This window comes from Diorhabda carinulata, chromosome X, assembly GCF_026250575.1.
Source record: "Diorhabda carinulata isolate Delta chromosome X, icDioCari1.1, whole genome shotgun sequence".
Lineage (NCBI taxonomy): Eukaryota > Metazoa > Arthropoda > Insecta > Coleoptera > Chrysomelidae > Diorhabda > Diorhabda carinulata.
In genome coordinates this window covers 57,856,371-57,875,143 of record NC_079472.1, presented here as the reverse complement: position 1 = coordinate 57,875,143, position 18,773 = coordinate 57,856,371, and the positions used below count along the sequence as shown (strand labels likewise).

Below are 18,773 nucleotides of genomic sequence, written 5' to 3'. Positions count from 1 at the left end.
TTGCAAAACTCATCACGGTTTAATAAGTTCACTGTTTATGAAGTTATATCATCTGACATAATTTCAGATTTCAAGAAATAGCAAAAAATCGTGTATATCACAAGAAACAAAAGGAAAAAACACAGACAAGAAGGATGAAATGTACTCTTAGATTAGTACTCTCTTTATGTTCGTTTGTGACTCTAAGTTAACCTACTCTACGATAAATAGTATTATTCACCACAACTTTTTACTGGCTAAGACAAGAGCAGATACTCTCTCCCCACCTTCGTTTAAGGCTTACCAAGGTCGAGTGCCAATAAAAACTGCAAAGATGGAGGATATGGCATCGGGGATTTTCCGAAGAAATTTGTAACTGGCCAACTGATGACAGATCTTAAGAAATTACCAGCGATTTCGAGGTTGAAGAAACCAACGATGACCCATAAATCAGAAATTTTGTCTCAAATATACATCTTTGATTTTTTTTCCTCTTTTAAATTCATTTAAGTAATTTTACTATATTTTTAGTAACTTGTAAATATTGATTTACTTGGAATTTAATGGTTTTTTATCTCCTTGCAACTTAAAGGAGGGATGGTTCCACATTTTTAGAGCTATATAACTAAATTATGGATAAAGATACAAGTACAAAATTTTGAATCCTGTTGTGAATTGAATTTCTTCACATGTTGACATTTTTTATAAATATTTTAAGTGAAATATTAAGATTTAAATAGTTTTTCTTAGTTTTCCGAAAGTTTACTTTCTTAGACTTTTTAAAAAACGATTCAATAAGCGCGTGAAAATATTTACTAGTAACGTGAAATTACAAATATTGTGTATGTCAATATTCAATCGCTGCGTGATTATACAAAAAAATGTCAACATCTTTAAAGGCAACTTTGCATGGTGCAAGAAAATGTGCAAGAAATTACATGCATTTAATATTGCACATCGTTTGATATTATGCAAATCTCTTACCACTGCATCATGGCTGCCCTAATAAATATTTCATAAGTAAATTAAACAAATTTCTTTTAATATTTTGGAACCTATTTAGGAATGAAAATAATAAAACTAAGTGAAAAGAAAAGAAAAAAGTGGTCAGTGAATTACTGCTATTGGTTGTTACGCGAAAAGTAACTAGAATTCTCCCTAGAACTGCAACTTGCACGCAATAAAAAAAACATAGAATCGATAAAGGCCGCTTGACATGAGGCAAGACAACGTACAAGAAATTGCATACAATTTCTTGAAAGATCAAAATATTTCCATTGCATCATAGTGGCCCCTAATCAAAGTTCCATAAAAAAAATAAACCTCAAATTTTAATTTATATTTTGTGGTAGGTTTATAGGCTGCTGCCTTGCTTTTGGAGTCTAAAAGGCAGAAAACAGCAACTAGGCGATGGCAAGCCAAGCCAAGAGAAAATAATGAATTTATCTATGGAATTAGACGAAAAAATATACAAAACATTACATGAAGAAACATTTGTCAAACTCCCAAGAAAAATAAAATATAATATAATAAAAAATCCCTAGCAAAAAACGTGATATCACAGCAGATCAAAAACTCATTTCTTCCTAGAAATGCAACTTGCACGCTATAAAAATGGCGCGAGTGCGAGGTCTTGCATGAAATAATCAGTTGAACTTCATCTACGTATACTTTTTATCAAGAAATATTGCATTGCATCATATTAAGCGGCCTTAAACTAACAGTAAAATTAGACAAGAAATTTCCAAAATATACACCAACGCTTCCTCTCGGTCGCTGAAGACGATAATTTGGTTATAAAAACGAACATTAGACAGTTTAATTTTGATTATCGGTGTGTGCATATCAATTGCAGAAGACAGTTATGCATGAAGCAATCAATATTTTATAAATACGCACGGCGCTCATACCAAATTAAGAAATGAAAAATAATGTTTACTCCCCGTATTAAATTCGGTAAACATGTAACAAACCGTCAGTCCACGTGGACTCATCATCTCAACTGTTTATCATTTCTATTGGTTGAAGTTATCGGAAGGCGAATATACACAATTTCTTTGAAATATTCCCACTAGATAGTCTGCGATAAGCAGTGGCGTGGCTTGGTGAGATTTATTTAATTCATAAATTTCTTTAAATAAATAGAAATATGGGTATTATTTAGACCATATGCGAATGAAGGCGATGAAATGGCACAGTGTAGCGAGATGAATTTAATAATAAAGATTTAGATATACAAACACAGTTATTGAAAGTTATTTAAAATAATTCCAATGCTCAAAAAAGGAAAATATTCAGCAATATGATAATTGCTGAATACTAAAGGATTGATGAATTAACTAGAGTAAATACATTTTCTATTGATCGAGTAGTCACGAAAGGGGTTGCTGTGGATCATTCACTAAGGTGAAAAACATGTAATGAAAAACTGAAATCCATTGACAATGCTACTCAAGATTTTATACATAGGACAATTTATAGTTTATATAAGGAGATCTGAGTTGAGCCATTAGAAATAATACAGCAAAATGTAGCTTGTCAGTTTTGTCAGCATTTTAAACACAAAAAATTGAATAAACAGATGGCAATAACCGAATCGTCAAGGATTTTTCGATGGCGACAAGATTATTTGCGTCAGATAGGGTACAAAAAGGGCTCAGTAACTTCTGGTACACTGTTTAAACCCAACTCCCTTACAGGCAGATACATTTTACTTGTCTATTTTATAAACTGCAATTGATATTAGATAAACTTTAGTAACCAGTGAGTTCAACTCATCAAGTGAGGCAACGTCAATTGATAATTGCTTCATTAATGTTTTCAAATAGATCGGTGATGTCTTCGACCACGTGATTCCAATGTTACTGGTCCCGAATAAAGTCAAGAATGTGTGCTATTTGACGTGCAGAAAGGGAATTAATTACAACATGTACCGGAAGTCGTAATAAACCAAATAAATAATATTTATATTAATATTTAATGCCGGCGTGTATTTGAATGATATTATTTCTATAATACTACAATATCAAAAGAACAAATACTACGGACACTCAGTAGTAACCGGAATAGCATTGCCGTGGGCGGAGCTTTTGTAGTATGACACCTTTCTTCCCAGATACAATAAATAGTGTTATTGTCAATGAAAACAACTTACATAGATGACGATATGAGAATACGAATGGTTTGCTCGATTTGAAAATGACCTAACCTCGTTGTTTAGTTAGGTTAGGTTGGGTTGATCGTTGTTGACCCTTTTCAACTCTTCGAATCGACGAAATTTCAAGATCTTATGTTCACATTTTGTTGCTTAATTATTTTTTAACTGCTAGTGAGTATTAGGTTAACTTGGACCTCTATCAGAAAATTTTAACTGAAGATTTGGGAATGACTGTCAATTAGAAAAAATATTGAGATATCAGGCTTTGAAAAAACAGCTTGAATCTGATACGAATTTTCTCTAGAAGGTCGGAACTAGTGATTATTCATAGTGATTGTAATCAGAATAAAACTGTCAAGTCAATGAAAGACGTTATCGTTAAAAAAATGTCGTCAAGTTAAATCAAACATCAAATCAGCAGAAGAGGTCGGATTTTTAGCACACATACCACATCTATGTTAAACAATTTTTGAGTAAAAATAATCGTTACTCTAACTTAGTTATAAGCTTATTGTGGAAAATATGGAATTATTTATGTCGTAAACATAATTTCGCTTATTTTTGGATCCTCCCTTCATGTTGTATTTATTTTTTCAATTTTAACTTTGATGATTTTGAAAATCTGTACAGTTATTTATCAATTTGTTAATGAAAGATTATACTACGAGATTACACCAATTTTGGTCAACTTTATTTAGGATTTTTACAGTAAATTACTCAATTATATGTTGTAGATGAACTGTAGATTTTTCAATCTATCGCTAGTTGCTAATCGATTTTTCGTGAATCGGTAACATTTCATTCAGATTATACGTTATGAAGTCAAGTACCTTTCCATTGTTCACAAGAAATTAATTGTGAGATTTGAACAAAACCGGAGTGAAACTAATCGATTCCGTTAAACAAGAAGATATAAATAGCATTCGCTGTATACAATACTTGTTGATTCATACATGAGTGCACTCTGTTATTGTAAAATGTACAGAATTTTTCTAGATACTTATCAGTAGAGCTGCAATTAATACGTGGGAACACGATCTAATAAAAGTATTGATTTAAAGTTGGTAATAATAGCAGATATTTACCATTATGTAACAATTTCATAACTTAAAATATTGACAGGATATGACTAAATGAGTTTTATTAAACAAAATACAAGATCGTGATCATTGAACCAACATAGAACCACATAAATGATTGAGCTATTGTTTGATAGGGTGGAAAACGTCGATTCTCTTAGAAAATTGAGGAGATCTTTCTTCAAAATATGTTTGATTATAGCATAAAGTACACATAAGCTCTATAAAAATGGTTAAGAAGTAAAAAAATACAAAATTTGTTGCTAATTTTGTTCAATCTGTTCCGAAATAATCGACATTAAACTGGAAGTTGAAATAGTTAAATATCAGAGAATCGAAACTTAAAATATATCAAAAATTTTTGATAATTTGCTGAAAGACATTACAAAAAAGTAAATTTTTTAAGCAAAATTTGCATCAATCATCTCAGCTTAACTCGCGATTTTTCCGTAGTATGAAACGTTTGCAAGAGACCCTATTTTCAACATTGAATATAAATCAATTATCATTTTCTTAAACTTTTTAGTTCTTACATCTTTTTATATATTTTTCGTGATGATTTATCTTGACTTTACATCTCTACATATTTTGATAAAGACTGAAGTATATCGAAACGTCAAATTTTACCATGATATTTTAAACTGATTTTTATAGAAAGGGAACCTAGCATCAAGACAAGTAATCATGAAAAAAAATCATTTATCGTTATCATTGAGATTCAGGATACGAAAGTTTTTTTGGGAAATCCCTAACGCCTGGAAGTATGTTGGAATTTCCGCTGTGAATAGAGACTTGCTGGTCAGTAACTGGCAAATTCGCGCTGAAGACATTTAATTCTTCTTCTTCTTCTTGTAGTAGGACGAGGTCCTGTCAGGTCTGTCATCTGCCCTCTTGTGACGCCGATGTCCAGCTATCGTACCAGCGTTTTGGGAGCCTACCGATTGGGCGTCTTGTGTCTGGTTTCTGTGTTTTGGCCCATTTGGCAATCCGCTCTGGAGCCATTCGTTCTACATGGTCTCTCCATTGTCGGCGTCTTGCTCTTACCCATCTAACGACATCTTGTACTCCCAGTTCTCTTCAGGTATCTGTGTTGGGTATTCTATCGTGGAGTGTGGTACCCTTTATTGTTCGTAATACCTTCATCTCTGCTGTTCTCATTTTTCTCTTTGTTTGTGTTGTGTCTGCCCTTGTTTCTGCGGCATAGGTTAGTATGGGTCTGATACAGGTCTTGTAGAATCGCGTCTTACTTTCTATGCTCAACATTTAATTCTAAAGATAAAAAAGGAGCAAGAGGGATTGAGAAATTGGTGAAAGAACTGTATACGTAACCTAACATCTAGGAAACAAACGAAAGAGGTGGAGGAGGTTCCTTAGTCGATATGAGAAATGTTCCCCAACGTACTAGGCTGAACACCAAGCCCTGGTTTCTACTGAATTGTCGGAAATTTTTATTTGACTTATATGACGTTTTAGACACGTAATGGAAGACCTCCATAGTTTCTACTGCAAGTGTCATGAAGGGTATAATACATTATGGAAATATTTCACTGAACTAAAATCCAAAACATCCAATATCTTGAAGTGATTGTTGCGCTATTTACATAAGATGTACACTTCAGTATGTAGGAAATAAATTGAGTTTCATAATTCAATTTTCAATCATTAGGACCTAAATTTAACAACAAAGTTATATATAATTCAACAGATAAGTTCAATGTTATAATAATATTTAAATTTATGTCTAGGCTCAGAAACTTGACTTCGATTTCCTTAGAGGAAATTTTTCATAAATTCGGTACCTTCCATGAGATAATACGCTTGGTTGCGGCTCTGACTATATCATCAGAAAACCAGTTAGTACACCTTATAATCAAAACTTATTGGCATTCCGTGAACGCGCTGTCCGGTGCATTTTGTAAGTTTTAAATTGTAAATAGTTGTATATTTGCTTCAGACAAACGATGTTTTAATACTATAATTTCTTGCTGAAGTTCTTAATTTCCTATTTCCAGTAAAACCAGTTTTTTCACTCAGAACAATATTGAAACTTCTGTATTTACTTGTGGATTGGATTTATCTATTTCGACCACAATAAAACGAATGATGATTGTTGCAATACATAAAAATCCAATTTTCTTCCAATTGCTTTTTACATTTGTGCATATTAGTCTATTTAGTCCAAATTTAATGAAAGTATAGCTTTTATTTTGATATATCAAAATTTTCTAATTCAAATTACCGACACGACTCGTGAAAATCGCTGTCATTGCTTATGCTTAGAGAAACAAATTTTACGTTTATTCGCAATGTTTTGGCCTGGTCAAATCCGTGCAACTTACAATTTGATATGAAAATTGCATCCCAACAGTTCATTTCCAAATAACGAACAAAAAGTTTCACGTTCCAGTAACAAAATGAACTTTTTCGGTAGTAGTTCGAGACGAGCAAAAATGTTTTTAATAAATTAACATTTGAATTCGCACATGTCAACATATATTTTAGGTCATTATCGAGCTTTATCAGATTCTAGTAAGACGAGAGAAATTAAATAACATGTTATGTTGTTATTAGTGCCAGAATTAATATTTTTCATTGGTTTGCCGATCAGTTCATTTTCGATATTCAAAATAACAATTAACAGTTTATTTCGTAAATTTGAGAAGTTATTTATTTCTTGAACAATTTGGTTGATGAAGTGATTTAGAGGCCAAATACTGAATACACTGTTTACATCACCATTTCACCAACACTCACGATTACACTGTCTGACGCGCGTTTCGATAACCAAGTTATCGTCTTCAAAGACTGAAGATAAACTGGATAATCTGAGTGTGTGATCAAAATATGCCCTTATTATATCTGCCTTTAATAATTCAGTAGTTGCATACTTTATAACAGCAAGGGTTTCACAGCAAGAACCTAGATTAAAATATTTCAGCTTTCTTTTACATCCGCTTATGGAAGTTCTTCATTAAGATACGAAACGACTATCGCACTGAATTGTTTATTGCTTTATATCAATCAATTTGATAGACCAGAATTATTTTCAGGGTTAATTTTTAAAGTATGTTTAAATTAATTTTCGACTTGAATTTCATAACCTTTTCTCTGATGTCTAAAATAGTTAAATATTTCAATTTGTATGAGTTTTAAGGTTGCAGTTAATTTTTTTTGGATTATACCCTAAAACGTGCTAAAAAAATATGAATAGAGATATTTGTTCTCTATTACTACTTAAGTAAATAACCAAACTGTTATTTTAAAAAAATTTGGCAGACAGCCACCCTAATAGAACTGAACTGATTCATAATTTGACCTTAAAAGTTGTTGTTAGTCGTAATATCTCAAGAAACTATAGAAAGCGTTGCAAGAACTCATTTTCTTTTTTAATGACTACAAGATATCAATAGCCAAACAATGTAGAAGTAATTTATTCATCGATCGGTATACAACCCGCAAGATCTCGGTGGTCGCCAGACGACTTGTACCTAAACAAAGGCTTATAATAAGACAACACACCTTGCAGCTTCTTCTCGGTCTCCCAGAACTTTTGCAATTCCGTGAAGTACTTGTCTAAAATGAAGACTTTCGATAGGCCTAGGGTAGCCATGTTATAGTGTCAACACCCGTAGGGATGACCGGTGGCCATATTCCGGACATATCACAGAACACAAACAACACTAATCTCAAACGAACGTGAAAACGACGAACTTATAATAATCACTTAACGATGGCTTAAGACGCACTGACTCTGTAAGGCGGCTCTACCTGCGACCCGGTCATGTGACCCTCCCCGCTCTCACCTGTACTACACCTGTGCGGCCGAAGAGTAGAAAATTCGGGATATCATAGGATTGTGGAGTTGGGACAATCCTGCTTATTGTAATGTAACTGTAACTATTTTTTTTAACCGAAAATTAAATATGTACAATTCATGAACAATTGTGAAATAAATTATTGTTGCTAATAAATCGAAATAAAAAAAAAACAGCAGGATTTTAAAAACGCCAGGACTATTTTAATAGTATTTTAATAATAATATTTAATACCGAACCTTACTAATAATCCAGATCCACCTATTTACTAGGTTGAGGATGGTAATAGAAAATATCATCCACAAAGAAATTACAGTTTCAAGTTATGGATCACCCATCAATAAATATAACCTCCAAAGATACACTTTATCTACTCTTATTGATTTATATATTATTCATTAAACTACATTCGAACAATTAATATCAGTAGACAAACAAATTGACTTTGGAATAATTCACTACTATAACTCACTTCTTATTTATTTATACTATTCCTATTTATGGAGTGAATTTATAAACAAGTTATATACTAACTAATCTGCGTTAAACAAACTCGTTTAAATACCCAAAGCGAATTTCTCAAAAATTCTCGAAAATAAACAAATTAATATGAAGAAATTAGTTGGAAAAAAATGTAAAAAAATCACCGCTATGATAAAAACATACATAAAAACAAACCTCAAACGAATTCTGTTTTGCCAAATTTTAGACTTTCATTCACGGTCCGTTTTAACACCTAATTATTGTAAATTTTGTGTTGCAAACGATGAATTCAGAAAGTGAAGACCAGACAATCTCTTGTTGGATTTGTTATTACATGATTTTGACTAGCGTGATCAGCAATATCCTATTTTTCTGTCTCTTCATATTTTATATGCTTTTTAAACAGGCTTCAAAGTTTTGTTGAATTCATAAACTAATTTTAAATCTACTCTATTAAAAATAAAACATCACTCAATAAGTCGTGTGACTAACAAAGAAAAACACCTTTTTGGCCAAAAATCGATTTTATTTATAGCCAGTAGTCACTGGAGGCCAGGTCCGGACTATACAGTGGATGATGAAGCAATTCGAAGTGTAATTCGTTCAATTCAATCATCGTTGCCATCAACTTGTGAATCGGTGCATTGTCGTGGGGAAACCGTGGTTTTTTCTTCGACAAATGTGACTGTTTTTACTTGATTTTTGCATTCAAACGATTCAAATACCCTATCTAGTATTGGCTATTGGTTAGGTCCCTTTTTGAAATAGACATTGAACAATATTCCATGCGCATCCAAAACTATTGAAGTTTCAATACTTTCAATTCCAAATACTCATCTCCTTTTCAAATTTTGATTCAATAATCTTAACAATATTTCAATGGAACTTACAGTAGTTGCCGAATTCTAGATTGTTTGAATAATACGTTAATTCTTTGCACAGTATCTATTTCAAATATAATTATTCTAATTTACGAATATTTGGTTTCCAAGTAACGATGTCTGAAATTGTTTCCCCCGGGAAAAGGTTCATTGGTGTTCATTATTAATATCATGTGTATATATATATATATATATATATATATATATATATATATATATACTAAGAAATTTTGTTATCATATTTAATTGAATAGAAGTTCTTTTGTTGAAAATATTTATTGAAAACCATAGTTATGTGGTTGTTAAAACTTTTTAGTTCCTATATTTGGTTCTTTAATGAAAGAAAACCAATCAAACGGTTCGTTTTGAATCTACAAAAATATATAACGGTTAAATGATGTAATAAAAGATAACCGCTATGAAGATTGAATTTAAAGAACTGGAATCGTCCATCTCTATGTGAACAGCTCAGACTAAAATTCTCGTTTTGTATTTATATTTTGATCGTCTGGCCCGGTCCTTGAGAATGTGGTCTATATTATCCTTGATGGTAACAGGAGAAATTAATTGAAAGTGATTTGATAATTTCAAATCTACTTGTTTTATTGGTATTTTCCAGCTAACATTGAAATTTACTTTTCTACGGGTTCTAATCTCACACCTGTTGAAGCGGCTATAACGGTTTATCGTACTTATACATATGTATCAAATCTGGTATTAAAAATCAAAATATGTTTTACCTCATTCGAGTCTAGAGTTCAAAATAGACAAAATACCCATAACTAGATATTATAAATTTAATTGTTTCCTTCAACCTTTTGGATATACATAGTTGTTTTATTTACTTTTTGAGCTAGAAGGTTGATATTTTCATTTGAACTTTGTTTTATTTTATTCTCTCAACGTAAATTTCAATTTCTGCACTAACTAACAAAAACAAAGTAACCCTAATATGGCTTCCAGACCACCAGGGTATACCAGAAAATGAGGGGGCAGACTGCCTTACCAAAAAACGGGCGACGGCTCCATACCTTAGCATGGCTGAAGAATCAGATGGAGTTTTACTGGAAAAACACTGCCGACCTAAGAAACTCCAAAATATTAATAACCATATCAGTTAAGTCTGAAGAACTTCTCGGGATGACCATTGATAGGTCATTGCCCTCACAAATACCATCTTAAGACGATGGGAATAGTAAAGGACGACAACTACTGAATCTGCGAGCAAGCCATAATAACAACAGAGCATCTACTCTGCGAAGGTCTCATTTTGGGAGCAAAATAATAAGTAGTAGAGTCTTGTTCAAAATATCTTTTCCGCAAAACTATTTACAATATAATTTCTGATTTGTACAATTTCAACCATAGTTTGAGATAATTATTTTGAAAACGAAACGTTCAAAAACTGAAATTCAAATTCAAATAACATGAGCAAAGGAGTTGCAGTAATATAAACGAGTAATTCTAAAGAAATATGTGGCTTTGCTTTATATAGAGTTTTGTGAAAGTTCGGAAGCACTGTTTGAAAAAAAGTGAATCACGTGAATAGATTTTACTGTGAACATATTTATTTAGAAGGAAATGTTCTACAATGCCGTAGCTGCAGCCCCACCCAACATTTTAGCGCATTTTTTACAAAAAAATTCACTATTTCTATCTTTTTATCCGTACGTTTGAAATAACAGCGATATCTCTTCACAGGAAGCATATGCGAGGGTTTTTGCGTTTAATCCCTGTAAGCTATAGATGTGTAGAAACGAAAGAAATTTTGGGGCCGATTTGAAAAAAATTTATAAAATTAACTAAAATGTGATTCCATTGATCCCATTGGCCAAATGATCTCAGATGAAATGTTGACTTGAATCGACATCAATAGACATCATAAGAAATCAGTCAATTCATGTAATTTGAGGTCATTTTCCAATTCATAAACCAATTATTATAAGAATTGTTAAGAAAATTTCCACTTTTAGGAATGTCGTGGGTATGGTCGTGAAAAAGTTAATTTTTTATTTCTTACACCTTTTGATATATTAATGCATCTAAATGCTCTCGATTTTAGGTCTCTTCTGTTTTAAAATTAGTTTTTTAATAATTTTTGGGAGATAAAGTTTGACTTTTCGACTTTTCTTCAAGTCTTTATCAAAATATTTTGATTTTATCTTCCAAAAATTATTAAAAAAAAACTAATTTTAAAACAGAAGAGACATAAAATTCAGAGCATTTAGATGCATTGAAAAATTAATTCATAGATTATTATTTTAATTTTGTTTATATCTCGAAAATGGAGAAACTATTCTAAAAACAATTCTGAATCAGTTTAGGACTGATCGCATGCGCATTTTGAAAATTCTCATTCGGGACTTCCACATGAACGATAATTTTAAGTGCGCCTGCGATCGGTCCTAAACTGATTCGGAATTTCATCCTGCAACCAAACCTATTATCTCGAACAGTTCACAATACTTATATCATTGTTTTATTCAGTATCACAATTTCTACATTATTTTACACGATGTATTAAATCATAGAGATTTTATATAAATATTTCATCAAATATCATACATAGTTTCAATTTTCTTATGCATTGAAACAGCGGTTTTTCCGATGATAAATCTATGAACGACAGCAATCAGCAGTGTTGCAACAGGAAACGGATCTGCGCGTTGCACGATTCAGCTACTTACCTGCTACAACTGTTGCGAGTGCTGTCTTAAATGCCTCAGCCTCAACTATGGGATTATGGGCAAATAACAGTTGTATTCCGCTCTAATTTTTGATTATAAAGATATATTTGTTATTTACAAACTGAAGTATGCAATTCTATTCACATTCATCGTACAATGATTGCGGTAGACAATTAACACTGTCTGAGTGATAATGGTGAAGGAATTGACGAAGGTCGAAGAGATGTCCATGACGACGTTGGTCAATCATGTGAATTTGTAGCTACCGTAAGATTAACAATTAGAACAGAAAATTTCCATTCTATCGAGCTAGGATACCGAAAACTGTTTGCTGGGCCCCAAAAAAGTTGCGTAAAAACAACAAAATGATTTTAAAATGATTCAGAATTTGACAACAAAGCTAATATAAAACAACAACAACAAAGTAAAGAATCTCTACAGCTGCTATTAAGTTTTAGAAAATAACAAATCATGAGTGACGTATACGAGGTCTTGCTATTAAATAACGTGACTGGTTACGAAGAAGGGCTTTATTATAACCATTCCATTGACTCAAATCGGATCCCTTTCGAAGCAGTTTTTACCTTCTGAAACAAAAAAAAGTCGCACTGGTCAAATACATGTAATGTTTCACAGATAGCGTTTTAGGGTAGGTGCGTTGTCCTGGTGCAAAATCCACGAGTTGTACTTCCACAACTCGGGTCGTTTTTTACGAACTCGTTGTAGCAATGCTGCCAAAACTGACAAATAGTAAGTCATTCAGTCATCACGATACCGTTAATGTCGAAAAAAACGATCAAAATTTCCTTGAATTTTGATTTGCTCTCTCGGCCCTCACTGAAGCGCTTACTCCACTCAAAAACACGCGCACGAGATAGAGAATCGTCCCTATAGGCCGTTTGCAACAATTTATAGTACTAAGTCGGAGTTTTTTTCTATTTAACGAGAAATTTGATATTGATACGTTGCTCCTGTTTTTCGTCACACATGGTTTTCGGCACGAGAAAAAAAAAACACGTTCGTTTTAAACCGCTACTGCACAAATACTGTAATAGTGACGGAAACGTATTTTGGTACGTGCATAGAGAAGATATTTTGATACCCAACGCAGTAATCGTTTTTCACCCCATCCGTCTAGGGCGCCCTCTAGGCGCGCAGCTTCGTTATTTAATAGCCAGACCTCGTATGTACGAGTATTTCGAAATTTTTTAATAATAAATGCAGTATTTATATAATAATAATTATTATTATTTTGAATGTGATAGTCTTGTCACGTAATTTTGACGGTCGTTAAGTTGCAGGATATTAAATACTGTACCTACATATCTAATATATTCATCCAACTGAGTACTGAGTGGTCAACAACTCGGTTTTCCAGGAAAGGTACAGCAAGAAACCGGCTTAATAAAACTATTTGATTATATCAGTGGCCGTTAAAAGATACTGGTATCGTGTGCGTATAGGTAGGCAAACATTATAGTTGCCATTTACATGTACGAAAACACTAAATAAAAATGAGATGTGAATATTTTAACGATATAAAAAAAGAATAAATAAAAACTACATTTGTTTGTGCTCATATTTTTAGTATGTGTCTCGTATAACTGTTTCACTAAAGTTGAGTAATTTATGTGTAAGAATATATTATTTGAAATAATACATTTGATACAAATTTACGCATTCATTCTTATTTTACAGGAAAAGAGGTTATGCAATGATTATATCCACAGCTTAAAGTACTTAAAGTAAAAGTCACAGGACTTACATAATAATACTCATCATAAAAAGCTCGTTCAGGAAAAATAAGATTTGGCACTTCCGGTTTCGAATAGTTATAACGAAGCCATTTGGATGGAATTTCATTCTGATTAATTACGACTATTCAAAAATATTACACAAGGTGTTTAAAAAGAAAAGGTGATCCCATCTTTAGAATAGATAGAAAACTGAAAAATATGTGGGGTTTGCTCAATGTAAAAATTTCGTAGAGCCATTTTTATTGAAATTAAAGGGTGTTGAAGAAAAAAGAATTATACACGTTTTTCACGATTTTCTCACAACTACTGGCAACACTGTATTGAAATTTTGGTAATTTTGTACTTTCGCAGTCCCCTCGTTTATTGGCTCTAGAAAATCGAAAAATCATCCGATTTCGATGAATGTTATTTTAAATCTTCGTTTTTACGGTGGATTTACGAAAAAAAATATGGGAATAAATAAAATGGAAACTTATATTGGTTTCAGAGCTTTAAATGAAAATTCACTCATTCACGTATAATTGTTGATAACTTTTTCCAAATACTCAAATGAATTTGTTATATTTTTTTCATAATCTACAAAAAAAACGAACAAATTGAAAAAAACTTAAACAAAAATATTGATTTATAATTAAAAATAATAAAAATTTCTCTTAAAATTGACCTTTTCTCACATATAATCGTTTGTACCTTTTTTATTAACGAATAATTAAAGTTATATGAAATGAAAAACATTCTTAAAATCACTTATTGTAATCAAGTATACAATATTAAAAATTAACATTGAAAAATTGAAAATTTTCACCATTAAAAAAATGGTATCTTACTAATGTTGACTGTTAGAGTTAAAAAATGAATAAACAAACATTTTTCAACTTTTTTTCTCAAAATTTTCGTTTTTTTTGTGTATATTAACAAAAAAAATATATGAACTGCGTTTGATACTTTGTAAAGAAGTTAAGAAGGATTATATGCGAAGAAGTGCGTTCATGATCAAATTTAAAGTCATAAAACTATATAAAATCCCCAGGTGAGATATTTCCTATAATCCGCCGTACAAACGAAGATATAAAGCAAAAAATTCATCGAAATCGGATGATTATTCGATTTTCTAGAGCAAAAGAATAAAATTTGGTACAAATATGTTTTGGAAGCTGATATATACAATGAAATTGTTTTTATGTCTCACTCTCATAGATGGCGCTAATTACATGGTTCGTAGTATTCAACATAATTTTTTCAATATTAGATTTATTAAGCAAAATTTCGACTGAACTTTCACATCGTTTAATTTTACATCAATGAAGTACTTTTGATAAAACTCGATTCTGTTTTCGGAATTTTTTGATTTGAATATTATAGAGTGATAACCGATGCTGGTATAAAGTATTGATAAAGTTATTAATTATTATTATTATTAATTGGTGAGGATTATGTGATATGAAAATTTTTTTCGCATAAAGAGATCCCATAAAACGGATACACTTAAAAAAATTGGGACTTAGGTTCGTTGCTTGTAACGTGTCACAAAAATCCAGTCTAATAAGTATAGGATCTTGTTATTCAAAGTTAAATAAGTACGGGCACTGAGCTATTGATGACCTTAGTATCAAGCAAACAACAATTCGATGATCATGTATTGCGGTTATGGAACTTAAACTGTTGTTTGAAAAACTGTCATTCATACATTTATGAAACCTTGTTATTTGTTAACTGAAAGATATTGTTAATAAAAATGTACTCAAATTTTGAATACACTGACATGTTATTAACCTTAGGCGGGTGTTTAGAAAACTCTAGTGCGGCTGTTACGCGTTATGCAAAAAAGTTTCTTCTAAGAAACTCACATTTCGAGTCATTAAACGACGTTTTCGAGAGACTGGGAATGTGAGACCTAAAAAAATAAATTCCGGTAGGCCAAGAACAACAAGAACCATTAATAAAGAAAATATGATTTCTTCTTCTTCTTCAAGCCCTGGAGGATGCTTAAAGAACAATACCTACATCCTCATCATCGCAGACAAGTCCAAGAGCTCTTGTCAAACAATCTACAGGGTAGAGTGGATTTTTGGCAAACATTACAAGAAAGGGCAGCCCTCAATCGAAATTTTCTTAAATGTACTCTTTTTACTTTCTAATAATCATTTAAAGTAAATGTGTGGTAGCGACTTCAGGTGATCAGATTCTGGAAATTTAAATGATGATATGTACCTGGATTTTTTAAGCAATCACTTATTCGATATACTAGAAAATTTATCGCTAATCAAATGAAGATCTCTATTTTTTATGCACGATCGTACTTTGATAGGTTTCGTAATTAGTTGAGTAACCATTTTCCGAATCAATGGATTACTAGAGGTGCAGAAGCTCAGATTCATTGACCTTTTTAATCCCTTGGATTACATAGTTTGGTCGTATCTCACAAAAAAAAGTTTATGTTACAGAGGTAAATTCACCTCATGAATTGTAAGACAGAATTCAACGTCACTCCCAACTGTTTAGAAGATTAATGGATTACTTGTGTATTCCTCAAAACGGAGGAAATTTTGAACACCCACTCTAATTGAATTTTTTTACGTTATTATGAATTATAATAAATTTTCATATCGTGTTTTTTTGCTTAATTAATACCAACAAAGAAAACATAAGAATTTTGGAAAAAATATACGTAATCTTCTTTTAGCTCCATACACTTTTCCCAACTATGTTCAATAAGTTCGATAAGTTTTATAATAAGAATGTTCAAGATCCTCTATATAGCCATTAACTGCCGATATCACCAAAATCTTTGACCACCAAGTCTGGAAACAGAATTAAACCTAAATCTGGGAAAAGGTGTATGAGGTAGCAATTCAAATTTCAATTCATTAATTTTGGCCATTGCAATAACGGATGTATGAGCTAGTGCATTGTCTTGATGAAACAACACTTTCTTCTTAGCAAAACATGGCCGTTTTTGCTTGATTTCTGCGCTCAAACGTTGCAATAAGATCGCCGTTGATAGTTTTCCCTTTTTCAAGATAGTCAATGGAAACTGTCCCACCCGCATCTTAAAAAACTGAAGCCATGACCTCGCCTGTTGATGGAACCGTCTTTTCCTTCTTCGGAACCGGTTCTTTCCAATCCTTTGTTTTGATTATGCATAGAAAACATGAGTATTAAACCTAATCTATCTGTCGAAATTATGTACAATTTTGACAAATAAAATCAAAATCATTAAGGAAACTAAAAATAGAATCACAATAGTGAATGTATTTTCAACCTTTGAAAAGTTGATTTGCCCTCGTACATATTACATAACTGTAACAATCGAGAAATATATTATTATAATAGTAAAGCTGAAATATGTGTTCGGAGAGCAATTTACACTATCGAGATAAAGTTCCTTTAGATATTGCTACAAAAAGAAACATGCTTGATAGCTGCTGGTTAAAAACGTACGAATATATTATCTGTGTGTGTGTGGTCTTTTCTGTCTTCATTTATATTAAAACCTGACTTGTTTTGTTTCATTAATGAAGAAATTATACAATTTATTATGCATTCAATGAAAGATTATTATTTGTTCTTCGATATAATAATAGGAATTGGATTTCGTATTTGAAAAGAGAATTTCAAATACACAAAATTTCTCATACGACCCCTCGTTTCTGAATTATAGGCCTTGAAAGTTGCGAAATCAGAACAATGGTTAACAATTTGTAGCTTTTACAGGGGCAAACTGTACAATTTAAAGATAGCAAAAATGAAGTTTCCAATCGATTTTTCGACAAATAAATACTCTTTGCTTAACTAGATAAAATTTATGGTTTAGGAGATATGTGGATTTTTAGAGTTCGCCATAAAGAGACATTCTGAAGAAAATTATCATAATTTGCAATTATTTGTACCTTACAGGCGGTATTAAAACGCAATCAAACAATTTCAATTGAACTATACGAGGTTATATTGAAAAATTCTTAACCTACTATGGAACCAAACAAAATATTCTATTACTCAACATATTCTCCTCTTAATTGAATTCATTTATTACAGCGAACCTGCAACGTCTCTAGACCTTTCAAAAAAAAATGTTTCTTCTTGCTCTATAAACCAGACCTCCACAGACAAGTTACGACCTTCCAGTCGAGAAAAGAAATGATAGTCAGACGGAGCCAAATCTGGTGAATAAGGAGGGTGTTTTAGTAATTCAAACCCTAAATCACGAATTTTTTGCATGGCAACATGAGATTTGTGTGCAGGGGCGTTGTTCTGCAAAAACAAAAAACTTTTGGTTAGCTTTCTTCGTCTTTTTCATTTAATTTTCTCCCGTAGAGTCGTCAGTAATGTCGAATAGTGATCTCCAGTTATTGTTCTACTCTTATCCAAAAAATCAATCATGATTACTCCATGGCACTCCCAGAAAAATGAAGCAAGAATTTTTCCAGTAGACACGAAACTTCTTAGATTTTGGAGAACCAAATTATCGCCATTCCATCGATTGTTGATTTGATACTGGATCGTAGCAATGTAACCAAGTCCAATCCATAGTAACAATTCGGTTTAAGAAGTCTACATCGTTTTCAAATCGAGCACAGATCGAACGCGATGCTTCTACCCTTGCACGTTTTTGGTCAACATTCAAACATTTTTCATCCGTTTTTCAGTAATTTTTCTCATGTCCAATTTGACGTGAACTATATGATAAACGCGTTAGTATGAAATGTTTAGTGCTTCAGATATCCGCTTTAAGCCAATTCGACGGTCTGATAAAATGAACTGGCCTTCCCGATCGGTCATCATCTTCAATGGAAAATTTACCTCTTTCGAAGCTTGCAGTCCAATTTTTCACGGTCGCATACGAAGGACAGTGATCACCAATGGTATTTAGCATATCTTTGTAAATCTGCTTACCTCTTAACTATTTTAAATACGGGTACTTGATGATGGCTCGAT

General features: G+C 32.1%; 1 protein-coding gene across 2 annotated transcripts in view; it reads right to left on the bottom strand.

Annotated features, from left to right (window-relative positions):
* Positions 1 to 18,773, bottom strand: part of LOC130902501 (unconventional myosin-Ia) — an 80,622-nt gene that overhangs the window by 27,155 nt on the left and 34,694 nt on the right. Inside the window, exon 1 of one of the 2 annotated variants that reach the window (XM_057814695.1) lies at positions 7,735 to 8,033. The exons of the other annotated variant lie outside the window; for it this stretch is intronic. Coding sequence (XP_057670678.1) covers positions 7,735 to 7,825 — 91 coding nt within the window. The 5' untranslated portion in view covers positions 7,826 to 8,033. Of the gene's footprint in view, positions 1 to 7,734; positions 8,034 to 18,773 lie in introns of those variants that run through there. 2 annotated transcript variants of the gene reach the window in all.